Consider the following 25,834-nt stretch of genomic DNA (forward strand, 5'->3'; position numbering starts at 1 on the left):
AATTAAGCATGAGCACAATGAAATCCGTATTACTACCAGTTCTCAATGAACAAAAAGAAAAACCAAATTCGCCCATTTCGCAAGGGAAAAGTACTCCCAATCAGACAATCGCAAAAAAAGAAAAAAAATCTCAACCATACATTCACGTAAATCTTTTCAACTCAGAGCTCCAAACGCAGTCGACAACCACACAACTGCCCACAATCACAGCGGTAGCGCCTACTCTTAATTTTGAAGCTAGAGACTTAGGATACACACACACACACACACACACACACACACACACACACACACACGTTCTCTAAAGTTTGACACACACACACACGTTCTCTAAAGTTTGACAAAGTGGGGGAAAAGTCATTTTAAGTAAAGAAAACGAGTTAATCAGGAGGCGATGAGCCCAGTCCTTCCGCCCCGCTTTCCCGCTTCCAGCCCTCGAACTAACCCTCCTCTAACCCCCGAGAGGCAGGAGTTCTAGCGGGAAGATGCGGAAAGCGGCCGGAGACTCAGGGACCGAAGTCGGGGAGACAAAGAGCAGCCCGCGAAGCGCCCGGGTGGCGAGGGGCGGCCCGGCTCCGCCCTGCGCCCCTAACCGCCCGAGTAGTTGTCGGCACCGCCGGGGCGCCGCCGAGTGCGCGCCGCCTCTGCCCGGGCTCCCCGACAGTCCCCCGACAACTCCGCGGCCCAAGACACCCCCGAGCCGTTTCCCTCCGGATTTGGGAGCCGCGCGCTTGGGGACAAAGAGGGAGGGTGCGCCGGGGGCAGTGGCAGGACGCGGGCCGGCGACGCCCCTCCGGACTCGGCGGGAACCCCTCGGCGGCGCCCCCCTCCTCCCCCCGCTCCGGCCGCGCTCTTCCCTGGACCTCCGGAGGTGCTCCTCGGCCCATCTTCGGGCTCCCCACGAGTTCTCCCGCCTCCCCCTGGGACCCCGCCCCTGGCCCCCTTCTCCTCAGCCGGCCCTGCGGCCGCCCCTCACCCGGCGGCGGGTTCCCCCGGAGCCGCCTCCTCCGCCGGGCCTCGGCCCGTCCCGCCGGCCGCGGCCTCATGTGCCCAGCGTCGCCATCGCCTTCGCCTTCACCCTCGCCTCTCCTCCACCTCCTCCGCCGCTGCCGCCTTCGCCTCAGTCTCCAGCCGAGGCAGAAGCCGCTCCCGCCGCCGCCGCCGCCGCCTCCCGCTCCCGCTCCCGCCGCCGGGACCCGCGGGAAGGCGCCTGCGCACTGCGCGCTGCGGTGGGGGCGGGGGCATCCCGCCGCGGCCCGGGAGCGGGGGGCGCGCGGCACGTGGCGCTCGAGTGGGAGGGGGCGCCCCGGAACGCGCGGGAAGCGACGGGAGCGCCAACTTTCCGCGGTCGAGTCCTCGCCGTGCTCTCGGATAGTCCGGGACGCGGGGGAGGCGCGGCGCGCGTGTGAGTCACCCGCGTGGAGTTTGGACCCCGGGTGGGCGCAGACTTCGCTCCGGGCAGTTCTCCTCCAAGCTGATTTTCGGGCGAGAGTCCCCTGCTAGCCGCGCCTCAGTTTGAGCTGGCCGCTAACGGCGCCGTGGGTTCTCGCCTTACCTGGGTATCCTGGGTTGGTTCAGCGGGCCCAGAGTTGTCTTCTGCGCGCTCCGCCGAGGCCTTGGTCCATTGTAGCACGGGATGCTAATGTCTCCTCCTAGGTTCTGCTCTACAATTCCTCGAGGATCTGGCGGGCCCTGGGTGGATCTAGCTACCCTAGCGTCTTTGAGTCGGGGCTCTTAGAAGTGCTCTAGATACTTTTCAGGTCCTGAACTTCTCGGATTAGCAAGACCCTAATAGGCTATTTCCTCTTAACTCTTTGCATCCCAGCAGGGTCCCATTCAGAGGACTTGGGAAAATTTTTCATGCATAGGAATCCCCAGTTTTAAAATGCCCAGTAGGAAACCGAAAATTCTCCAAATGCTTTAAGTAGAGTGAGACTTTGGCTAATAAAGGAAGGCTTAGTAAAGAGATGGGCGACCTCTGGAATTATCTCATCTGATCATCAGAATGCCGATGGATAGGCTTTTATTATTTTGCCCTTTTGACCAGAGGAAATTAAGCGCTAACAAGTGAGGTTACTTGCTGCAAGTCAAACTCCCCAACCCAAAGCCAAGCCCTAAGGGCTAGCCGCAGAGTGGAAAACTTGAAGGCTAGGCATCTAATGCACTGACCAGTTTTTTGTGGCCAGTATGGTGTTTTCCAAAAATATGAATTAATTACCAAAATATTAAAATCCAGATTTCTGGCCTCCCTAAAAAGTCAAAACGTGCTTACTTTGAGCTGCTCTTTTCACATGGCAGCTCCTCTTGAGTCACCTTGTCCGGGTAGGCAATGTCCCCACTCAGCTACTTAAATCATTTCATGACCTGCTTGGCCTAGGAGCATTTAAGTACTTCTCCCTGTGATTGCTGTAGTCTGTCCCCACGTCTTATCACATTGCCTCTCTACAGATGTATTTAAAATGACAAGTGTGGGATGGATGCGGTGGCTCACGCCTGTAATTCCAGCACTTTGGGAGGCCTAGGCAGATGGATTGCTTGAGCCCAGGGGTTCCAGACCAGCCTGGGCAATATGGCAAAACCCCCATCTCTACAAAAAATATAAAAATTAGCCGGGTGTGGTGACACGCACCTGTGATCCTAGCTACTCCAAGCATGAGGTGGGAGGATCGCTCAAGCCCAGCAAGGCTGCAGTAAGCTGAGATGGCGCCACTGCACTCTAGCCTGAGCGACAGAGTGAGACCCTGTCTCAAAAAACTAAGTGAAAAAAATAAAATGACCAGGGTGGAAACCCTGAAAATACCTGGAAATAATAATAAATAACATGTAACTAAAATAACACAGTAAACAACATCATTGTACCTGTTGAATAAAATATTAAAATTCTCACAGCCTGCAACTGTAAACTAGCATAAATCACTTTGTTGTTTTTGTTGCTTTTGTGACAGAGTCTCACTCCGTCGCCCAGGCTGGAGTGCAGTGGGGTGATCTCGGCTCACTGTAATGTCCACTTCCCAGGTTCAAGAGATTCTACTACCTCAGCCTCCGGAGTAGCTGGGAATACAGGCACCCGCCACCATGCCTGGCTAATTTTTGTATTTTTAGTAGAAATGGAGTTTCACCATGTTGGCCAGGCTGGTCTCAAATCCTGACCTCAAGTGATCTCCCCGCCTTGGCCTCCCAAAGAGCTGGGATTACAGACATGAGCCACCGCACCCAGCGGACTATGCAAAACTGGCAATATCTACTGTTGAGGCTCAGAAAATGATATCCCAGGGTGTGGTGGCTGTAGTCCCAGCTACTCAGGAGACTGCAGTGAGCTATGATTATGCCACTACACTCCAGCCTAGAAGACAGAGCGAGACCCCATCTCTTTAAAAAAGAAGGAAAGAAAACAATGTCCCAAAGTATGGAGCTTTGGTGTGCTGAGTGCTTTGAACTAAAGGAGATTGGAAGGCCGCAGAAGCAAAGTCTCTCTCTGACCTTCTCCTGCCCTCGTGTCTCCCGCCCCTTTCTCCCTGAAGCGAGTCATAGAAATAAAATTTCCTCTTCCCCAAGGCAGGTCACAGAAACTAGAACCCCTCTCCCCCAAAGCAAGCCATGAAACCAGAAATGTCACTTTCCCCCTCTCTCTTCCCCCTTGAAGACCCTCATTCCAGAGGAACCAGGAAGGAATACCCTGGAGGAAGGAATGTTACACTGGGAGGCCAAGAAGAATTTGAACCGACAAGCCTTGTTGGGTTCCCCGCTCAGTCTGTTACATTACATCATACCCCTTTTGTCTGATCACATTCTACACGGCGTGTCCATTCTGCATTGAACCTAAGCATAAAAGCCGACAATTATCCTTGGGTCTTGAGATTTTTTTGTTTTGTTTTGTTTTTTTTGAGATGGAATCTCGCTCTGTCGCCCAGGCTGGAGTGCAGTGGCGCAATCTCCACTCACTGCAAGCTCTGCCTCCCAGGTTCACGCCATTCTCCCACCTCAGCCTCCCATGTAGCTGGGACTACAGGCGCCTGCCACCGCGCCCAGCTAATTTTTGTATTTTTAGTAGAGACGGGGTTTCGCCGTGTTAGCCAGGATGGTCTTCATCTCCTGACCTCAGGATCCACCCGTCTCGGCCTCCCAAAGTGCTGGGATTACAGGCGTGAGCCACCGCTCCCGGCCTTGTTTTGTTTTTTTTTGGTGAAACAGGGTCTCTCTCCATCGCCCAGGCTGAAGTGCAGTGGCATGATCTCAGCTCACTGCAACTTCCGCCTCCCATATTTAACTGATTCTCATGCCTCACCCTCCCAAGCAGCTGGGACTACAGGAGCACATCACCACGCCTGGATAACTTTTTGTATTTTTTGTAGGGATGGGGTTTCACCGTGTTGGCCAGGCTGGTCTCGAACTCCTGATCCGCCTGCCTCAGGTGAGCTGCCTGCCTCAGCCTCCCAAAGTGCTGGGATTACAGGTGGGAGCCACCGCACCCGGCCCTTTGAGGTCTTCTATTTTTATTCTTTTCTGAGACAGAGTCTCACTCTGTCGCCCAGGCTGGAGTGCAGTAGTGCAATCTCAGCTCACTGCAACCTCCGCCTCCCAGGTTCACGCGATTCTCCTGCCTCAGCCTCCCAAGTAGCTGGGACTACAGGTGTCCGCCACCATGTCCAGCTAATTTTTTTTGTATTTTTAGTAGAGACTGGTTTTCACTATGTTGGCCAGGCTGGTCTTGAACTTCTGACCTCCTGATCCACCCGCCTCGGCCTCCCAAAGTGCTGGGATTACAGGCATGAGCCACCGCACCTGGCCCTTTGAGGTCTTCATTTCTGAAGGCTCTTGTGTTACATAAAACTTTGGTTAAATAACTTGGTTATGCCCTTCTCTTGTTAATCTGGCTTTTGTTATAGGAGTGTCAGCTATGACCCTTACGATGGATGAGGAAAGGTATCACACCTTTCCGCCACTACACTACTAAAGCTGAACCTATGAATATACTATGACTTTGGAATTCTATGGCAATTCCACAAAAATGTGTACAAATGTTCACCAAAATACTTGTCCTAGAGTATTCATAGCAGCACTATTTATAATAAGCCAAAAAACTAGAAACTACCCAAAATGCCTGTCAACCGTAGAATAGCTAGATAAATTGTGTTAGGTTCACATAATAGTACATTATGCTGCAATGAATATGAACAATCTACATTTACACACAAGATGGATCTCACAAAAGTTTCCATTTACAAAAAGTTCAAAAACAGGCAAAACAGGCCAGGTGCAGTGACTCATGCCTGTTATCCCAGCACTTAGGGAGGCCAAGCTGGGCGGATCACTTGAGCTCAGTAGTTCAAGACCAGCCTTGGCAATGTGGCAAAACCTTACCTCTACAAAAAATACAAAAATTAGCCAGGCATGGTGGCACATGTCTGGAGTCTCAGCTACTCCAGAGGCTGAGGTGGGAGGATCACTTGAGCCTGGGGAAGTTGAGGCTGCAGTGAGCTGTGATCACGCCACTGCACCACTGCATTCCAGCCTGAGTGACCGAGCAAGACCATGTTTAAAAACAAAAACAAAAACAAAAAAACAGGCAAAACTAATCCATGCAGTTAGATGTAAGGACAGTTGGCCGGGTGCGGTGGCTCACACCTATAATCCCAGCACTTTGGGAGGCCAAGACAGGTGGATCATGAGGTCAGGAGATCGAGACCATCCTGGCTAACACAATGAAACCCCATCTGTACTAAAAATACAAAAAAATTTAGCCAGGCATGGTGGCGGGCGCCTGTAGTCCCAGCTACTCCGGAGGCTGAGGCAGGAGAATGGCATGAACTCGGGAGGCGGAGCTTGCAGTGAGCCGAGATTGTGCACTCCAGCCTGGGCAACAGAGTGAGACTCTGTCTCAAAATAAACAAACAAACAAACAAACAAAATAATTTTAAAAAGCCGGACACGGTGGCTCACGCCTGTAATCCCAGCACTTTGGGAGGCTGAGGTGGGCAGATCACGAGGTCAGGAGATCGAGACCATCCTGGCTAATATGGCGAAACCCCGTCTCTATCAAAAATACAAAAAATTAGCCGGGCATGGTGAGTGGGTGCCTCATAGTCCCAGCTACTCGAAAGACTGAGGCAGGAGAATCACTTGAACCTGGGAGGCAGAGGTTGCAGTGAGTTGAGATTGTGCCACTGCACTCCAGCCTGGGCGACAGAGTGAGACTCCGTCTCAAAACAAAACAAAACAAACAAACAAAAAAAGAAGTCAGGACAGTTGGCCGGACGCGGTGGCTCATGCCTGTAATCCCAGCACTCTGGGAGGCCGAGGTGAGCAGATCACCTGAGGTCAGGAGTTCGAGACCAGCCTGGCTAAACATGGTGAAAACCCATTTCTACTTAAAATACAAAAAAATCGGCCGGGCGCGGTGGCTCAAGCCTGTAATCCCAGCACTTTGGGAGGCCGAGACGGGCGGATCACGAGGTCAGGAGATCGAGACCATCCTGGCTAACACGGTGAAACCCCGTCTCTACTAAAAAATACAAAAAACTAGCCGGGCGAGGTGGCGGGCGCCTGCAGTCCCAGCTACTCGGGAGGCTGAGGCAGGAGAATGGCGTAAACCCGGGAGGTGGGGCTTGCGGTGAGCTGAGATCCGGCCACTGCACTCCAGCCTGGGTGACAGAGCGAGACTCCGTCTCAAAAAAAAAAAAAAAAAAAAAAAAAATCAGCTGGGTGTGGTGGCGCACGCCTATAATCCCAGCTACTCAGGAGGCTGAGGCAGGAGAATTGCTTGAACCCAGTAGGTAGAGGTTGCAGTGAGCTGAGATCGTGCCATTGCACTCCAGCTTGGGGCAACAAGAGTGAAACTAAAAAAAAAAAAAAAAATGCAGCAGCAGCAGCAAGGATAGGCCGGATGCAGTGGCTCACACCTGTAATCCCAGCACTAAACCCCATCTCTACTAAAAATACAAAAATTAGCTGGGTGTGGTGGCACATGCCTGTAATTCCAGCTACTCGGGAGGCTGAGCCAGGATAATTGATTGAACCAGGGAGTCAGAGGTTGCAGTGAGCAGAGATTGTGCCACTGCACTCCAGCTGGGTATAGAGCAAGGCTCCGTCTCAGAAAAAAAAAAAAAGGAGAAGAAGAAGTAAGGACAGTGGGCTGGGCACAGTGGCTCACACCTGTAATCCCAGCACTCTGAGAGGATGAGGCAGGTGGATCACCTGAGGTCAGGAGTTTGAGACCAGCCTGACCAATATGGTGAAACTCTGTCTCTACTAAAAATACAAAAATTAGCCAGGCGTGGTGCATGTGCCTGTGAGAACTGCTTGAACCCAGGAGGCAGGGGTTGCAGTGAGGCAAGATCCCGCCACTGCACTCCAGCCTGAGTGACAGAGCAAGACTCTATCTCAAAAAAGAAGAAGTAAGGATAGTGGTTACCTGGCAGGCAGAATAGTTACTGGAAGGGAGCATGACGGGGTTTTAAGGGGGCTGGCCCTGTTCTGTTGAAATTGCCTTTGCAAAAATCATGACAGTGAGAAAAATCTGACACAGGCTGGGGACAGTAGCTCACGCCTGTAATCCCAAGCATTTTGGGAGGCCAAGTTGGGTGGATCACCTAAGATCAGGAATTCAAGACCAGCCTGGCCAACATGGTGAAACCCCGTCTCTACTAAAAATACAAAAAAAGACTAGGTGCGGTGGCTCACGCCTGTAATCCCAGCACTTTGGGAGGCTGAGGCGGGTGGATCACCTGAGGTCAGGGGTTCGAGACCAGCCTGGACAACATGGCAAGACCCTGTCTGTACTAAAAATACAAAAAATTAGCCAGGCGTGGTGGCGGGCATCTATAATCTCAGCTACTCAGGAAGCTGAGGCAGGAGAATTGCTTGAACCCAGGAGGTGGAGGTTGCATGAGCCAAGATTGCGCCATTGCACTCCAGCCTGAGTGACAGAGCAAGACTCTGTCTAAAATAAATATATAAATAAAATAAAATAAAATAAAAGTAGCCAGGAGTGGTTGCACATGCCTGTAATCCCAGCTACTTAGCATGAGAATCGCTTGAACCCGGGAGGCAGAGGTTGCAGTGAGCAAAGATCTCGCCACTGTACTCTAGCCTGGGCAAAAAAGAGAGACTGTCTCAAAAAACAACAGAAAGAAAAATCTGACACAGGAAAATTACAACAGTGAAAGAGATCTGATCTAACCGACTCCATCTTACTTTTAAACTCCAAACTGCCTTTGTTCATTCCTGGGAATAGGCTGAGTTCATGGGAGGAATTGACTTTATAGTTTAATTTGGAAACAAAGATAATAACAGTCTCTTCCCAAAATAAATCCCCTCTTTGCCTGGGGAACAGACTGCCTTTGTAAAACTAGCAAATCAGCCACAAGATTAGAAATTAGGGGTCAGCAGTCATGCAGCCAGAGGCCATAAGATTCCTAACATCTCCAATTGCTCCTTTGCTCCTATGGATGACATTACTATTATAAAACACAATATTGCCCAGCATGGTGACTCACGCATGTAATCCCAACGCTTTGAGAGGCCAGGGTGAGTGGAACACATGGGCCCAGGAGTTCGATACCAGCTTGGGCAATATGGTGAAACCCTGTTTTTACAAAAGAAATACAAAAATAGCTGGGCTTGGTGGTATGCATCTGTAGTCCCAGATACTTGGGAGGCAGAGCAGGGAGGATCTCCTAAGCCCAGGGAGGTCGAGGCTGCAGTGAGCCATGATCACACCACTGTACCCCAGCCTGGGCGACAGAGTGACAGCCTGTCTCAAAAAAAAAAAAAAAAAGAAAGGAAAAAGAAAAATCCTGAGATTGGTATGAGATATTTTTTTCAGATCCTGCATTCTGAGGCACCAGCTGGTACCACCCAGATCAGTAAACTGGCTCAACTAGTTCTGGATCCCACCCAGGAATGGAAGACAGCTTCAACCCCCTATGATTTCATCCCCAACCCAACCATCAGCATTCCCCACTCCCTAGCCCCCTGCCCGTCAAATTATCCTTAAAAAACCCTAGTCTCTGAATTTTGGGAGAGACTGATTTCAGTAATAAACTCCAGTCTCTCGTGTAGCCACCTCTACATTCATTCAATTCTTTCTCTATTGGGAAAACCTGCTGTTTGCAGTGCATCAGCTTTTCTGGGTAGCGGGCAAGATGAACTCTTCGGGTGGTTCACTGTTCTTGATCTGGGAGCTGAATACACAGGTGTGTTCAATTAGTACACTGAACTGCACACTTGGTTGATTTGTTTTATTTTTCTTCTTTTTTTTGAGATGGACTCTCATTCTATCGCCCAGGCTTGAGTGCAATGGCGCAATCTCAGCTCACTGCAACCTCTGCCTCCCAGGTTCAAGCGATTCTCCTGCCTCAGGCTCCTGAGTAGCTGGGGACTACAGGTGCGCACCACCACACCCAGCTAATTTTTTTTTTTTTTTTTTTTTTGAGACGGAGTCTCGCTCTGTCACCCGGGCTGGAGTGCAGTGGCCGGATCTCAGCTCACTGCAAGCTCTGCCTCCCGGGTTCACGCCATTCTCCTGCCTCAGCCTCCCGAGTAGCTGGGACTACAGGCACCCGCCACCTCGCCCGGCTAGCTTTTTGTATTTTTTAGTAGAGACGGGGTTTCACCGTGTTAGCCAGGATGGTCTCGATCTCCTGACCTTGTGATCCGCCCGTCTCAGCCTCCCAAAGTGCTGGGATTACAGGCTTGAGCCACCGCGCCCGGCTTAATTTTTGTATTTTTAGTAGAGACGGGGTTTCGCCATGTTGGCCAGGATGGTCTCAAACTCCTGACCTCAGGTGATCCACCTGCCTCGGCCTCCCAAAGTGATAGGATTACACGTGTGAGCCACTGAGCCTGGCCTGTTTGTTTTCTTGAGACAGGGTCTCATGCTATCACCCAGGCTGGAGTGCAGTGGCTCCATCTGGGATCACTGCAACCTCCACCTCCTGAGTTCAACTGATTCTCCTGTCTTAGCCTCCTGAGTAGCTTGATTACAGGTGTGTGCCACCACGCCCAGCTAATTTTTGTAATTTTAGTAAATACAGGGTTTCACCATGTTGGCCAGAGGTGATCTTCCCCCTGCCCCACTGCTGCCCCCCTCCCAAAGTGCTGGGATTACATGCATGAGCCACCACACCCGGCTGAGCTGCACACTTTTGATAGTGTGCTTTTCTGTGGCATATTAAGACAAATGAAAACCTTTAGTCCAGGCGTGAGACTCCGTCTCAAAAAAAAAAAAAAGAAAACCTTTAAGGCCAGGCACAGTGCCTCATGCCTATAATCCCAGCACTTTGGGAGGCCAAGGCGGGTATATCAAGTGAGCTCAGGAGTTCAAGACCAGCCTGGCCAACACAGCAAAACCCCGTCTACTAAAAATACAAAAAAGTTAGCCAGGCATGGTGATGCACGCCTCAGCTACTCGGGAGGCTGAGGCAGGACAATGGCTTGAACCCGGGAGGCAGAGGTTGGTTGCAGTGAGCCAAGATCACATCATTATACTCCAGCGTGGGCAACAGAGGGAGACTCTGTCTCAAAAAAAAAAACTTGGCCGGGCACGGTGGCTCACGCCTGTAATCCCAGCACTTTGGGAGGCCAAGGCAGGTGAATCACGAGGTCAGAAGTTCGAGACCATCCTGGCCAACATGGTGAAACTCTGTATCTACTAAAAATACAAAAATTAGACGGGCGTGGTGGCACACGCCTGTAATCCCAGCTACTCGGGAGGCTGAGGCAGAAGAATCACTTGAACCAGGGAGTTGGAGGTTGCAGTGAGCCAAAATGGTATTAAAACATTTTTTTCTTTTTGTTTTCTTTGAGACAGGGACATGCAGCAGCATGATCACAGCTCACCGCAGCCTCAACCGCCCAAGCTCAAGTGATCCTCCCACTTCAGCCTTCCGAGTAGCTGGAACTACAGGCATGCGCCACCATGCCTGGCTAATTTTTTAATTTTTAATAGAGACAAGGTCTCCCTATGTTGTCCAGGCTGGTCTCGAACTTCTGAGCTCAGTCAATCCTCCTGTCTCCCCCTCCCAAAATGCATTGCCTACTCTTTCTTCCTAGAGATTGGGAACAATACATTTACTTTCTTTTTTCTTTCTTTCTTTCTTTTTTTTTTTTTTTGAGATGGAATCTGGCTCCGTTGCCCAGGCTAGAGTGCAGTGGCATGATCTTGGCTCACTGCAAGCTCCGCCTCCTGGGTTCACACCATTCTCCTGCCTCAGCCTCCTGAGTAGCTGGGACTACAGGCACCTGCCACCACGCCCAGCTAATTTTTTGTATTTTTAGTAGAAACGGGGTTTCACCGTGTTAGCCAAAATGGTCTCAATCTCCTGACCTTGTGATCCGCCCACCTTGGCCTCCCAAAGTGCTAGGATTGATTACAGGCAGGCTTGAGCCGCTGGGCGTGGTGATACATTTACTTTCTAATTTGTTACCTTATTACCAAGCCTGCAGCTCTCTCTCTTCTGGTAGAGCACCTTTTTGTTTGTTTGTTTGAGACGAGTTTTGCTCTTGTTGCCCAGGCTGGAGTGGAATAGTGGGATCTCAGCTCACTGCAACCTCCACCTTCTGGGGTCAAGCGATTCTCCTGCCTCAGCCTCCCGAATAGCTGATACTACAGGCATGCGCCACCATGCCAACTAATTTTGTATTTTTAGTAGAGATGGCATTTTGCCACGTTGGCCAGGCTGGTTTCGAACTCCTGACCTCAGGTGATCCACCCACCTCGGCCTCCCAGTGTTGGGATTATAGGCATGAGCCACCATACCTGGCCACCTGTAGATACTTTAAAAAACAAGTAGGCTGGCCATGGTGGCTCATGCTTATAATCTCAGCACTTTGGGAGGCCAAAGTGGGAGGATTGCTTAAGCCCAGGAGTTTGAGACCACCCTGGGCAATGTAGTGAAACCCTGTCTCTACAAAAAATGTAAAAATGAACAGGCGTGGTGGCCTGCACCTGTAGTCCCAGCTACTTGGGAGGATCACTTGAGCCCAGGAAGTTAACCTGCATTCTAGCCTGGGGCTGCACTCTAGCCTAGGCAACAGAGCAGAGCAAGGCCCTGTCTCAAAAACAAACAAACAAAAAACGTAAAAAACCCCAAAACCCCCAAACTGAAAATATAATCTAAGGCTCTTGTCTTCTAGTCAAGACTTCTTTCTCTCCTCTACCACCTTGGCAGCTAGTGATTTCCTTTAATCCCATTACTGATGGAGAAACTGAGGTCAGAATTCCAGGCTAGAGGCTCTTGGGTCCAGGCATTCGCCAGGATATGGAGCAAACCCGGGTGTCTGCTACAATGTGAGCTCCCCAAAGGCAGAGGCACTGTGTCCCAGCTCCTAGAACAGAGGCCAGCAAATTGTAGGTACTTAGGAAGTATATGCTGAGTGAATAAGTGAATGAAGGCTCACCATTCCTAGAACAAGACAGAGCGCTGCTGGAGGGAAGGGGAAAGAAGCTGTAAGTTTCAAACAGGGAAATGGGTCTCATTTCCAGCCTTTGGCAGGGAGTGGTACAGCTGGGTGCTGTGAGAACCACATCACTTTTAATCCACATGGGGCTCAGGCAGGAAAGGATCAAAACCCAATTTGAGAACTTGAGAGTTGCCCTGAGGCTCTGTGGTTTGGGAACAGTAGGGTCAATCTGAAGGCTGCAATGTGTCACTATTTCCATTACACACTTTCCAGGGTCCCCACTTGGCTGGTAAACTCAGAGCAGATTCTTCTGTCTTGGAAGATGGAAACAGGCCCAGAGAGGTAAAAAAAAAATTTTTTTTGAGATGGAGTCTCGCTCTGTCACCCAGTCTGGAGTGCAATGGCGGATCTCGGCTCACTGCAACCTCCGCCTCCTGGGTTCAAGCGATTCTCCAGCCTCAGACTCCTGAGTAGCTGGGATTACAGGCGCATGCTGCCATATTTGGCTAATTTTTTTGTATTTTTAGTAGAGATGGGGTTTCACCGTGTTCCCCAGGCTGGTCTTGAACTCCTGAGCTCAGGCAATCCACCCACCTCAGCCTCCCAAAGTGCTAGGATAACAGGCGTGAGCCACTGAGCCCGGCCCAGAAAAAGTTTTGAGAGTGCTGCTTGTTGGGAACAGGGAGTTCTGCCTGCCCCAGACTGGCTGGATAATAAGAATTGCTAAAGAAGTTATTGATTACTCTTGCCGGGTGCGGTGCCTCACGCCTGTAATCCCAGCACTCTGGGAGGCCGAGGTGGGCGGATAATGAGGTCAGGAGTTCAAGACCAGTCTGTCCAATATAGTGAAACCCCTTCTCTACTAAAAATAGAAAAAAATTAGCCAGGTGTGGTGGTACGCACCTGTAATCCCAGCACTTTGTGAGGCCAAGCCGGGTGGATCACCTGAGATCAGGAGTTCAAGACCACCCTGGCCAACATGGTGACCATCTCTACGCAAAAAGACAAAAATTGGCTAGGTAGTCCCAGCTACTTGGGAGGTTGAGGCAGGAGAATTGCTTGAAGCCGAGAGGTGGAGGTTGCAATGAGCACTACTGCACTCCAGCCTGGGTGACAGAGTGAGACTCTGTCTCGGAAAAAAATATGTGAAGTCTTCTCAGAAAGATTAGTGGATACCAAAGGTACTTTCTGGCTTCAGGCCTGTGGCCCTTGGAGCTGTCCTTGGACAAATGCTAAGCGGTCCTTGGAACTCAATGCCTGTATAAAAGGGTGGGGGGTGGGGGTGGGGGTGTTACAGACTGCCTCCACCAGAAAGTGGCCTCAGCCTAGCCATATTATCTGGAAACTTTCACTGCCTGTTCCTGTTACTCCACTCCTTACCCTTTCAGTGCCCCAGACACAACTCTATCCCCTAATGTTTTCTCCCCTCTGATTCTCCCAGCCTTTCAACCCCATGTCTTCCCATTCCAACTCCAACTGGGAGCATCCTCTGTCCCTAGTCTAGTTCATTCTCCATCATGCCCTCACTCACAGCTCCCATTAGCTCAAGGCAAAAGCTGCATATCCCTCCCCTCCCTGTCACTTGCTCCCTTGGGCTATAAATAGCATAGCTGTGCCTTAGATCGTGTTGAGAGCTTCAAGTCTTAGTCCCCCTTCCCCCCATCCTTTCCTCTTTAACACAACAGGGAGAACAAGCCTGAAGCTTCCAGTTAGGGTGGGCAAGCCCAAGAAGGAGGGGGTCTGGGGGAAGGGAATGAGAAAGGCTGTGCTGAATTCGGAACCACACAGAATATGGTAACTTTGCCATCTGTTGTCAGGGACTCTCTGCTTTTCCCCCAGTCTGCTACCCATTCCCTGACACTTGCTCCTGGAGGAAGAGGAGCAGCAGGAGTTAGCAGAATTCTAACAATTCTCTTTTAACCCTTGCGATCATCCTATGGGCAGGTGCTACCTTGATTTTACCAACGAAGCCATAGACTCTAATAGATTAAATGGCATAACCCAATATTTAGAGTGGTTGGTCTGTGGGCTAATTGATCCCATGTCTGACTTTGGCCTACACTAAGTCTGTCTGCATCATTGATTTAGGCCCCTCTAAATCAGAATTTCTATCGATGTGACCTGATTTGGAAGAAAAAGAGGTCTACTAAACAAATTACTAATGTAGCAATGCATAAATGGAAAACATTAAAGTCTCGGCATGTTCACAAAAATGATGCTATCATAATTTTATCTTATCTGTTTACTAAAGCAGGACTCTACAAAAATCTGTTCCTTGAAGTTTTTTTTAGTTACTGTATGTTCTCAGAAGTTTTTGAAATACAAAGCAATTTTACTTCTTCTATTTCAAGACTTCCCCTCCACTTTACATTCTCTCAAGTTAGTCCTGAGAAGTGAGTTAGAAATCTGGCCTTTTTTCTATCACTTACTGTTGGGCAAAACGCTTAATGGAGCCCCAGTTTTTTGTCTGTGAAATGGGGATAATAATAGTACCTACCTCATTCCTATTGTGAGGATTAATCTACACAAAGGAGGCCAGGCATGGTGGCTCACGCCTATAATCCCAGCACTTTGGGAGGCCGAGGTGGGTGGATCACTTTGAGGCCAGGAGTTCGACACCAGCCTAGCCAACAGGGTGAAACCCCATCTTTACTAAAAATACAAAAATTAGCCAGGCATGGTGGCATGCACCTGTAATCCCAGCTACTCAGGAAGCTGAGGCTGGAGGATCCCTTGAGCCCAGGAGTTTGAGGCTGCAGTGTGCTATGATTACCACCGCACTCCAGCCTGGGTGACAGAGTGAGACTGTCTCAAAACAAAACAAAACAAAAACAAAGCAATTAGCACACTGCTTGGCCCAGAGAAGGTGCTCAGTAAATCATAGCAATTATTATTATTTCTCAGCTCTGGGCTGAGATGCTGTAGGAACATCACCATCATTTCAGTAGGGAGAAGCTGAACTTCACTATCCATGGTTTGGTTCCTGTTCTTCAAAGGACTTGGAGTTGATCCTGTTTCCTGCCCTGTCTTATCCGGACATTTTCATCCCCCTTCTTCTGACCTAGACCAGTAAGGGAATATACCGTCCATCTCCTGAGAATTCAAGCCACTTCTGGAACCTGGAGAGGCAGCACAGGAGGGTGTGTGTGAAAGGCTGGGAGGAGAGTTCCCATGGACACTGGGGACATGTGAAGGCCCTGGGGAGTTGCTGTGACCCTGGGTCTCTGCCTAGAGCAGTGAATGCTGGGGAGAAAAAAGGACATCAGCTGCCGAACAAATTTCCAGTGCTGCAAAGCCCCTTTAGGATAAACACACAGGGCTGAGTAATCTAGGGAAGGAACAAAGGCCTGGGATGGAGTGGGATCTCCCTAGCACACCCTATCTTCTTCCATTTGCTTAGCACGTACTTTTTCTTTTCCTAAACAAGGGTGCCAGGATATACTAGCATTCCTAAGCTTCAGTATTCATCTGGAAAGGGTTTCCGTTTAACCAGCCCCCTGGAGGTTAGCATTGCAGTCAGGAGTGTAAACACTGGAGCCAGCCTGACCTGGGTTCAGATGACAAAACTGCCATGTACTAGCTGTGTATCTTCAGGTAAGTTATTAAGCCTCTCTGAAGCTCCATTCCTTTGTGAACAAACTGCTATTTACCATATAGAATAGCTGAGAGTTTTGAAATATGCTGAGTACAGGGCTAGGCACGGTGGGGGTCATGCCTGTAATCCCAGCACTTTGGGAGGCCGAGGTGGGTGGATCAGCTGAGGTCAGGAGTTCGAGACCAGCCTGGCCAAACCCCATCTCTATTAAAAACACAAAAATTAGCTGGGCGTGGTGGCAGGCGCCTGTAATCCCAGCTACTTGGGAGGCTGAAGCAGGAGAATCACTTGAACCCGGGAGGTGGAGATTGCAGTAAGCTGAGATCGTGCTATTTGCACTCCAGCCTAGGCAACAAGAGTGAAACTCTGTCTCAAAAAAAAAAAAAAAAAAAAAAAGAAAAGAAATATACTGAGTACAGAAGAGCCCCAATCCTGGTCACTGTTATCCCTGCAACCTGAGTGAGCATCACCTCATAGGTAGTATAAAGAGTTCTGGAAGCTGGGCCCCGTAGCTTCCATCTGTAATCCCAGCACTTTGGGAGGTCAGTTCTGAGACCAGCCAGGGTAACATGGTGAAACTCTGTCTCTACCAAAAATATAAAAATGAGCCAAGTGCGGTGATATGTGCCTGTGGTCCCAGCTAATTAGGAGGCTGAGTTGGGAGGGTTGCTTGAGCCTAGGAGTTTGAGGCTGCAGTGAGCCAAGATCACACAACCTAGGTGACAGAGGGAGACCCCATCTCAAAAACAAAACAAAACAAAAAACACCAAAAACTGGCTGGGTGTGGTGGCTCATGCTTGTAATCCCAGCACTTTGGGAGGTGAGGCGGGTGGATCATGAGGTCAGGATTTTGAGACCAGCCCGGTCAACATGGTGAAACGCCACCTCTACTAAAAATAAAAAAATTAGCTGGGTATGGTGGTGTGCACCTGTAATCCCAGCTACTCAGGAGGCTGAGGCAGGAGAATCGCTTGAACCCAGGAGGTGGAGGTTGCAGTGAGCTGAGATTGTGCCACTGCACTCCAGCCTGGGTGACAGAGCAAGACTCCGTCTTGGAAAAAAAAAAAAAATTCCCAAACTAAAAGACAGCCCAGAGAGCCTGTCTCTCACAACTAGGGTATTTTATTCACATCCCACATTGTTCATAAGAGTATCCGAAGGAGTGTAACTTGGGGGACCCAGGCTTTCTGCTCATCCTTGTTCCTGTATCTCCATCTCCATTCTCCACATCAAGCCTCTCTCTGATCCAGACACTTAATTCCATGGGAATTAGAAGACTGAATCCAGTTAGGGGCCCCCCTCCATTTGGTCTTTCCTTACTTTGCAGTGCCTGGAGCTCTGACTTGGGACTCAGCGAACTGGGGGTTAAGACCGATCCCCTGTCCTTTCCTCTCCCCTCTCCATCCCTGACTTCAAAGTCTTCATAAAGCCCAAGTCACTGCTTCCCTGACCCCATAGTGGCAGCTCCATCTCAGCTTTTGGCCGGTTCAAAACACCAGATGCTGAGCCGTGGCCTGGCCGCTCGCGCTCCTCGTTCTAGCCATCTCCTAGGGTAAGCACCAGCATGCCAATGACTTGGGGGGCCACCAGTCCTTGCTCCTCCAGGAAAGGAGGGATAACTAGGATAGAAGCTGACTCAAGGGCAGGTACAGTGGTTCATGCCTGTAATCCCAGCACTTTGGGAGGCCGTGGTGGGCAGATCATCTGAGCTCAGGAGTTCAAGACTGGCTGGGCGACATGGCAAAACTGTCTCTATAAAAAATACAAAAATTAGTTGGGCATGGTAGCATGCACCTGTAGTTCCAGCTACTTGAGACACTGAGGTGGAAGCACTGCTTGAGTCTGGAGGGTCAAGTTTGCAGTGATTGCCACTGCACACCAGCCTGAGTGACAAAGTGAGACCCTGCCTCAAAAAAAAGAAAAAAAAGAAAAAAAGAAAAGAAAGTTTGTCCTATGGTTAGGCTTAGAAGGCATCCCATTGGACAGGGCATGGTGGCTCATACCTGTAATCCCAGCACTTTGGGAGGCCAAGGTGGGTGGATCAAGAGGTCTGGAGTTCAAGACCAGCCTGGCTAACAGCGTGAGACCCCATCTCTACTAAAAAAATACACAAAATTACCTGGGCATGGTGCACACCTGTAATCCCAGCTACTTAGGAGGCTGAGGTGGAATTGCTTGAACAGGGAGGTGGAGGTTGCAGTGAGCCGAGATGGCTACTCCAGCTGGGGCTACAGAGCGAGACTCCGTCTCAAAAAACAAAACAAAACAAAACAAAAAAACAGAAGGCATCCCATTGGCAGAACCCCTGTTTCCAGCCCAGGGATGAAGGTAGCCAGTTGGTAATTGTGAAGAACCTGTTTGGAAAGAGATGGACCTGGAAAAACGGGAGGAGCTCAGGAACCAGAATGTGTTCCTTTAGTACCACGTGCAAAATATATTCTAAATTACATGCAAATCAATGTCCGATCATTATAATCTCTGGCAATTTAGTAACCAATGCTGTGATACTATCTGGTCTAGGATGGTTCTGGCTCCCTGGGGCCAGATCCTGCTCTGTAGCTCCCACAGGAGCAACCATCACAGACCAAAGGCCAGCGGGGGCCGCAACACTCAAGGACTGTTTCTCCCACCGCCATCTGTGGATTTTTCCAGCTGTTTTCCTTGGCCCAAGGATCACACCCATAGGGATGCAGATGGGGGAAGGGGAAGCTGAGGAAACAGCGAAGTCAGAACGAGCTGGGGAAGAGACAGATGGTAGGAAATGGAGATGGAGAAATGGCACTAGTGGCCCGACCATCTGAGATGGGATACCTGGGAGGGACATCTTTTCAAGCAGAGGCTGTGTTAGGGCATGGTGAGAGAGGGTCTTAGCAGGTAACCTTCCTTTCCTCTCCAGACTGAGGAATCAGAGTTCTGATTGTGGAGTGCCTCTCTCTAGGACTGGGCTGCAGCCTAGGAGTCCCAGCTGCTTACATCCAGGTCCAGGATTATGTCTGCTAACAGACGCTGGTGGGTACCAGCTGACGACAAAGACAGTGTGTCTGAGAAGCTCCTGAGGAAGACTCGGGAATCTCCCCTGGTGCCTATAGGTAAGTGAAGAAAGGAATGGGGTGCAAGTAGGAGGCCTTCTCTGAGCAGTCATGTCTCCTGGTACCCTCCAAAGAGAATGAAGCAGAGGTCAGAAAACTCAAATGGTCCTACTCACAGAACAAGGGAACCAACAGCAAAGGTGCCAAGGGGCAAACCCTTACAATAAAATGAGGACGTCTGGACGGGTGGAGGTGGCGGCCAACCGAGCACATGGTATACAAGGAGCCTGGAGCACCAACAACAAAGTGGGAAGGGTCAGAGAAACACCTTGGGGTCCCCCAGGGCTTCCTTCCTGACGGACCTGGTAGAGTAGGAAAACAGCTGTACCAGGAGGTGGGAGCCAGCAGTGTGGCTGGAGAAGGGCCCAGGGCGGAGCAAATTGGTGGGCAGGGGCTGTGTCGTGGTGATCAGCTATTTGTATTTGGGGGAGGGGTGTCACTGGAGGGAGGCAGCCACTTTGAGAACGCCATTGAAGGGCAACAACTCAATATTATTATTTTTTTTGAGACGAAGTTTCACTCTTGTTGCCCCAGCTGGAGTGCAATGGCACAATCTCAGCTCGCCACAACCTCCGCCTCCTGGGTTCAAGTGATTCTCCTGCATCAGCCTCCTGAGTAGCTGGGATTTACAGGCATGCACCACTACGCCCGGCTAATTTTGTATTTTTGGTAGAGACCGGGTTTCTCCATGTTGGTCAGGTTGGTCTCTAACTCCCAACCTCAGGTGATCTGTCTGCCTTGGTCTCAAAAAAGTGCTGGGATTATAGGCATGAGCCACCACACCCTGGCAATGACTCAATATTCTAATGATCCCCCTAGGTCCCCCGCAACCCCAACCACCAGATGCTGCATAAAAGCAGCTGTTTATCCAGGTGCCCAGCCTGCCTGGCATGTCTCATCAGGGGAGTGCTGTGCATTGTGGCCATGGCCCAGGGGCTGTGTTCTCTGCCCACAGGCTTAGGAGGCTGCTTGGTGGTAGCAGCATACCGGATTTACCGGCTGAGGTCTCGTGGTTCCACCAAGATGTCCATACACCTGATTCACACCCGAGTGGCAGCGCAGGCCTGTGCAGTGGGTGCAATCATGCTAGGTGAGTGGCTTTGTGGGGTCGCAGGAGAATGAGGGCAAAACCAATTACACAGAGTCTGTAGGTCTTTAAGTCCCAACAGTTAAAGGGACTGTGACTTGGCTGCGTGTGGAGGTTCATGCCTGTAATCCCAACACTTTGGGAGGCTGAGGTGGGCAGATCATGAGGTCTGGAGATCGAGACCATCCTGGCCAACATGGTGAAACCCGGTCTCTACTAAAAATACAATCAGCTGGGCGTGTTAGTGGCAGACGCCTGTAGTCCCAGCTACTCGGGAGGCTGAGACAGGAGAATTGCTTGAACCTGGGAGGTGGAGGCTGCAGTGGGCAGAGATCCACCACTGCACTCCAGCCTGGGTGACAGAGTGAGAGTCTGTCTCAAAAATTAAAAAAATAGGCCGGGCGCGGTGGCTCAAGCCTGTAATCCCAGCACTTTGGGAGGCCGAGACGGGCGGATCACGAGGTCAGGAGATCGAGACCATCCTGGCTAACATGGTGAAACCCCGTCTCTACTAAAAAATACAAAAAAAACTAGCCGGGCGAGGTGGCGGGCGCCTGTAGTCCCAGCTACTCGGGAGGCTGAGGCAGGAGAATGGCGTAAACCCGGGAGGCGGAGCTTGCAGTGAGCTGAGATCCGGCCACTGCACTCCAGCCTGGGAGACAGAGCGAAACTCCGCCTCAAAAAAAAAAAAAAAAAAAAAGAAAAAAAAAAATTAAAAAAATAAATTAAAAAAAAGGACTGTGACTTAGGTTCCTGTTCTGGGATCCACATCACGTCCTTGGTGAAGCCCCTATACTGAGCCATTTTCCCTGTTTAGGCTCCTGTCCCAGGCCTGTGAGGACAGTGCACAGTGTCTCATGACAGTTTGCCCTAGGGGTGAGAAAAACCATGCAACAGGACATATGCTGAATTTCTCTTCCTCTTGACATTAAAAAGCAGCCAGCCACTTGCTACCTGTGTGACAGTGGACAAATCTTTCCCACTGAGCCTGTTTCCTGATGTGTAATACGACAATAACCACCCCTGGCTTGCCTACCTCGCAGACTGCTGTAAGGTTTCTCAGATACACAATACATGTGAAAGTGTTTTGTGAACTGTCAGATGGGTGGTTTCCCCAGGCTGTGTGGTCAGATGTTTGGAGCAGCTGTTGGGACCTGGGGCAGAAAGATGAGCAGGAAGCTGGACTCTCAAGGGAGTAGCTAGAGGTGAACCCCTGGGACACCTGAGAGAGCCAGAGGACGGGTAAAGGGTTTGATGCCAAGGGGCACTATTTCTTTTCCCTCACACAGGTGCTGTGTACACAATGTACAGTGATTACATCAAGAGGATGGCACAGGATACTGGAGAGAAGTAGGACTCCTATAGGAGCCGGGGCCGTCCGACTCCCCTAAATCAATCCCTAGTACATTCCTAATAAAGTAGCTTTGAGGAAAATCAACTGACTCCTTTTCACTGGGGGAGAATAGAGTAAAGGATTGGCAGTGGCTGGGGAGAGGACCTGGAGTGTCTGGAAATCAAAGGGCTCTGGCCCCCTACTCCAGGGCAAGGGAGATTCTTAGGGGAGGCAGTAGTTTCCTGAGGAGGTGGTGGGGTAGACCTCTGATCTCAAGAACCCAACAACTCCCAAGCCATCTTAGGTCCCACCCAGAAGCAGCACGGAGTGGGAGCAAGGGGGGCAATAATGGGGCCTTGGTGCTCATGGGAACACTGAATTAAAAGGCAGGCAGCTTCCCTGGGGACCCAGGCAGGAAGGAGGATGCAGCTGGAAGCAGAGGCAGTGAAGCCTCTTGGGAGATGACATATATTCAGAATGTAAGCACCAGCACCAGAAGGGGCAGGGGAGACGGGGATGAAAGAAGCAGAGCAAGACAGAGGTCAGAATGTTCTGTTCACTTGCAAACCACGGCTAAGGTCAAACTTGTAGAAAATAAAATTCCATGTAAATCCCAAAGATAGGGCCCCTTGGGGTTTCATCCCTTTCTCTTTCTGTGAGCCCAAGCTCCTCTCTTTCCCTTGGAAAAGGAGCCTGGCAGAGGCCACAGAAGGAAGCAGGAGGCCAAATGCTCCTCTCTCACTGGGGCTCTGGGTTGGAGGTTGGTGAGTTGTTCAAGATGGCAGCAGCAGCTTCCAGACACTCTGACAACACCAAGGCCACGTCAACATCATACGAGGTCTCAGCTTCAAGTACAGGAGTTGCAGCCCACTGTAGGGAGCAGGAGCTCCCAGGAGTCCATGCACTCACATGGGGTAATTGAGCACAACATCCTGTTTGGCAAGCTCCAGCAACATAGGATCATCGAAGAATTTGCTGATGCTCACATCTTCACTGAGGCCCTGCAGGGAATGGGGCAAATACAAGAAAGCCTGAGGTGGTCGCAGACTGAGCGGGGAGACCAACCAAGACCTGTGCTCAGTGGGGAGGCTAGTGGTGGCTGGAATGTAGGTGGTGGTGTTTCAGGAGTCCTGCCTTTAGGGTACTATCACATGGGAGGATAAGGCTCTCCTTTCCCAATGAGACTGGGGTCCAGGTTTGGTTGTCTAAGGAGTATACAGATCATATCTCTACACTGGAAAAGTGTCCCTTAGGAAAAGGGGCCAAAAGAAAGAGAGGGAGATCCTGCTTCTGAGAGTCCTAGGAGGTTAAGGGATGGCAACAGGCCCAAGGGAGACATACCTTCCTACGGCGGGTTTTGATCATGAATTCCCGGGCCAGATGAGGAGCCGGCTGTGGCTCCAAGGGGCGGATGACAATGCTCTTGTCCAGAGGATCACCAGGCACAATCTAAAAGGCAAAGGAATTTCAGATGGCCCAGGCAGAATTCCCAGAAGATTCAGGCCCAGAAGCAGGACTCTTCTTATTTATTTTAAAATTTATTACTTATTATTATTATTTTTTTGAGACAGAGTTTCGCTTGTCTCCCAGACTGGAGTACAATGGCATGATCTCGGCTCACTGCAACCTCCACCTCCCGGGTTCAAGTGATTCTCCTGCCTCAGCCTTCCAAGCAGCTGGGATTACAGGCATGCGCCACCACGCCCGGCTAATTTTGTATTTTTAGTAGAGATGGAGTTTCTCCATGTTGGTCAAGCTGGTCTTGAACTCCTGACCTCAGGTGACCTGCCCGCCTCGGCTTCCCAAAGCGCTGGGATTATAGGTGTGAGCCACCACAGCCGGCCCTATTATTTCTATTCTTTTTTATTTTAAACTGAGAGACACAGATTCAAGTTGCCCTGAATACATGCAACCCAGAAGAGGACTCTTCTCTAGGATGCTGTACACCTCACTTAAGGCTTGGAGAGGGATCAGGACAGAGGGGATGAGGCTTGCAGAGGTGGGAAGCCAAATCCGCCAGCTTGCATTGTTTTCTCACCTGCCAATGGTGGAAGACAGACAGAGAAAAGGCTTGTCCCTGGGTGTGAGTCCGAAGATCAGTCTCAAAGCCAAAAGAGTCGATGGCTGGGATAAAAGCTTTGATGGTGTACAGAGGGGAGCCTGGGATGGGTGCATCCTGAGTCACGTGACCCCTGAGAGAGAAAAACAAAGGCTGAGTCTCTAGCCACACACAGGCCAAAAGCCAAGAAGCAATCCAGCATTTGCTGTTCCCAAATGCATTCCACCCCAGAGTTACCATCAAAAAAAGAGTAACCAAGAATGTTCTACAGAAAGCAGAAAAGGCTCAGGGCTCTCAGTATAATTCCCTGTGGAAGTCAAAGTGGCAGCAATCTCTGAGCAGAGGACAGGAGTGGGACGGCGATGGGACAAGAGCCCAAAGACATTTCCATCGACTTGCCTCAGCACTTCCTCCAACAGCTCTGTGAGGAGGGGATCCCAAAGAAATGTCTATTTTTTTTTTTTTTTTTGATATGGAGCCTCATACTTCACCCAGGCTAGAGTGCAGTGGTGCCATCTTGGCTCACTGCAAGCTCCGCCTCCCGGGTTCACGCCATTCTCCTGCCTCAGCCTCCTGAGTAGCTGGGACTACAGGTGCCTGCTACCACACCCGGCTAATTTTTTGTATTTTTAGTAGAGACGGGGTTTCACCTTGTTAGCCAGGATGGAGAAATGTCAAATTTTAATCTGCAGAAAAGCTGGGGCTTGCCTCCCTCTGTTCCTACTTCTTTCTAGAAAATCAGCTCACAGGGTTTCCAGAGTGAGGAGGGTAGGGGAGGCCAATCTCTCCTCCCTGCAGGAGCCGAGGTGACTCTTGTTCTGCTCTTGCTCTCAGCACTCTTCCTAATATGCCTGGGGCTGGGGCTGCTCACCTGCGCCTGGCCAGGACAGTATAAACTGCAGAGACGCAATCTGCAGGGGCCTGGACCTCTACAAAGTAGTAAGGCTCCATCAGACGAGGAGTAGCCTGCAGCAGAGCAAGAAGAAAGGTCCCTCAGCTTAGGGAAGGCTGAGGGCCTATAGTCCCACTTGTTCCTTCACTTAGTCCACAGTCCAGCGAAGCAGATGGTCTCCTACAGCCCCATTCTCTTACCATGAGGAAGGCAGAGTAGACGACTCGCCTGGCTGTGGGGATGATCTGGCCCCCACCCCGGTGTAGGGGCTCCTGGGCAACCACTGCATCCAGGATCTTAAACTTGACGTTCCGAATCACTGTAAAGGAGGTGGAGGCAGTGACTGGGGAGAGGTTCTGGGCCTGTCACAGGGCCATGGTGGAGTAGCAGTCTCCTGCAACACTGCAGCTGTCTTGCAGTCATGAAAGACATGATACAAAAATCACATGGGAGGTGGGCGTTCTAACTGAATAAGCAAGGCCCATGGCAGAGGTCAGAAGTTAAGCATAGGTTCTTAGTGTTTGCTTCAGGCCATGCTCAGACATAGAGCTTTCCTAGAAGTTTATTTCTTTCTTCTGCACATATTTACATTTTTGTGGATGTAGAATTCCAGAATTGTACATTTGGTGCACGAAGCCCAATCAAGGTCTATTAACCACTCCAATCTCATCATCCTCTTGGTATCTCTTCTCAAATATGTCCAAGGCCAAACCCTTCTCAGAAATGAGGAGCAAATGACAGTTTAGAAATGACTTAAATTTCCAGGCTACACCACCAGGATAAGGAAGAAGGGAAGAAGCTGGCCCAGGACACGGGATGGTCCTGTGTACCCCAAGCTGCTTCTCCTGCCGGGTCCTAAAGATGGTGAGCCCATCCCACTCATATGCCTGGCTGCAAGGACCCTCGAGGACTGGGGTGGGGGAGTGCTGGTGGACTTACATTCATCACAGAGGGGGCCCTCCCTTGTTCCCCACTGGAAACCTTGAACGATGCTATCCTTCACTGAGCCAAGAAGAGCCTTGTCCACCTACAGAGAAACATGAGGCCTCCTTAGCAGTCACCCTGACAACAGCTGAAGCGTTTAGAGGGAGAAGATAGATGTGCCTGTAAGGGGATACTGTCCTTCATCAGAGGACACAAGATACTCTTGGGAAAAGAACACTTTGTAGTTTCTTCCACTCCAGAGGTAAGAGACTGCCACCCGGCTCCCATCAGTTCTGCTGTACCTCAGAGGGCAGAGTATCATCCACCAGAATGTTGGGGCCAGTCGCATCAGGGCCAAAAGCCCAGATGGAACGGGCAGCTAGTAGATCCCAATCGTACTTGGTCTGGAAGAACTCTCCCAGCTTCTTCCTGGGGAAAGGAGGGGGACAATGG

The 25,834-nt window shown here is 50.5% G+C and overlaps 4 protein-coding genes and 1 long non-coding RNA gene across 23 annotated transcripts in view; 2 read left to right on the top strand and 3 right to left on the bottom strand.

Annotated features, from left to right (window-relative positions):
* GJC1 (gap junction protein gamma 1) overlaps nt 1-1,790 on the bottom strand; it is a 33,099-nt gene extending 31,309 nt beyond the window's left edge. For 3 of the 10 annotated variants that reach the window (XM_077969455.1, XM_077969456.1, XM_077969454.1), the window contains exon 1: nt 977-1,248. The gene's annotated coding sequence lies outside the window, so the exon portion shown is untranslated. 10 annotated transcript variants of the gene reach the window in all.
* Nucleotides 1-25,834, top strand: part of CCDC103 (coiled-coil domain containing 103) — a 144,803-nt gene that overhangs the window by 75,307 nt on the left and 43,662 nt on the right. The window lies entirely within an intron of this gene.
* LOC144335783 (uncharacterized) lies at nt 17,106-20,878 on the bottom strand. Its single transcript, XR_013406941.1, has 2 exons — nt 20,744-20,878; nt 17,106-19,697 (listed from the first exon to the last, which is right to left on the bottom strand). It is a non-coding gene; the product is annotated as an uncharacterized LOC144335783 (long non-coding RNA).
* HIGD1B (HIG1 hypoxia inducible domain family member 1B) lies at nt 18,713-21,607 on the top strand. Of its 4 annotated transcripts, none has more exons than XM_015119890.3 (4): nt 18,713-18,751; nt 18,894-19,086; nt 20,042-20,176; nt 21,463-21,607. In XM_015119890.3, the coding sequence occupies exons 2-4, from the start codon at nt 18,987-18,989 to the stop codon at nt 21,525-21,527; spliced, it is 300 nt and encodes a 99-aa protein (XP_014975376.1). In that variant the 5' UTR covers nt 18,713-18,751; nt 18,894-18,986; the 3' UTR covers nt 21,528-21,607. The 4 variants fall into 4 exon arrangements, with proteins under 4 accessions (XP_014975376.1, XP_014975377.1, XP_028692440.1 ...); XM_015119891.3 differs by having other exon boundaries at nt 18,936-19,086; XM_028836607.2 differs by having other exon boundaries at nt 18,726-18,851; nt 18,936-19,086.
* The window catches only part of EFTUD2 (elongation factor Tu GTP binding domain containing 2), a 43,506-nt gene continuing 39,716 nt past the window's right edge, over nt 22,045-25,834 (bottom strand). For all 7 annotated transcript variants that reach the window (XM_001114964.5, XM_077972039.1, XM_015119885.3 and 4 more), the window contains 7 exons: nt 25,684-25,810; nt 25,397-25,484; nt 24,658-24,776; nt 24,437-24,531; nt 23,545-23,698; nt 22,848-22,955; nt 22,045-22,507 (listed from right to left, as the gene is read on the bottom strand). In XM_001114964.5, the coding sequence (XP_001114964.1) occupies nt 22,412-22,507; nt 22,848-22,955; nt 23,545-23,698; nt 24,437-24,531; nt 24,658-24,776; nt 25,397-25,484; nt 25,684-25,810 (787 nt within the window). In that variant the 3' untranslated portion in view covers nt 22,045-22,411. The remainder of the gene's footprint in view (nt 22,508-22,847; nt 22,956-23,544; nt 23,699-24,436; nt 24,532-24,657; nt 24,777-25,396; nt 25,485-25,683; nt 25,811-25,834) is intronic.

Source organism: Macaca mulatta, chromosome 16 (assembly GCF_049350105.2).
Source record: "Macaca mulatta isolate MMU2019108-1 chromosome 16, T2T-MMU8v2.0, whole genome shotgun sequence".
NCBI lineage: Eukaryota > Metazoa > Chordata > Mammalia > Primates > Cercopithecidae > Macaca > Macaca mulatta.

What these genes read in the sequence shown, in the direction of transcription:
- HIGD1B (XM_015119890.3), top strand. Translation starts at nt 18,987, where the DNA reads ATGTCTGCTAACAGACGCTGGTGGGTACCAGCTGACGACAAAGACAGT. An exon ending in ATCTCCCCTGGTGCCTATAG is followed by an intron (nt 19,087 to 20,041) that starts GTAAGTGAAGAA and finishes CTCTGCCCACAG; the next exon opens with GCTTAGGAGGCTGCTTGGTG. An exon ending in AGTGGGTGCAATCATGCTAG is followed by an intron (nt 20,177 to 21,462) that starts GTGAGTGGCTTT and finishes TCCCTCACACAG; the next exon opens with GTGCTGTGTACACAATGTAC.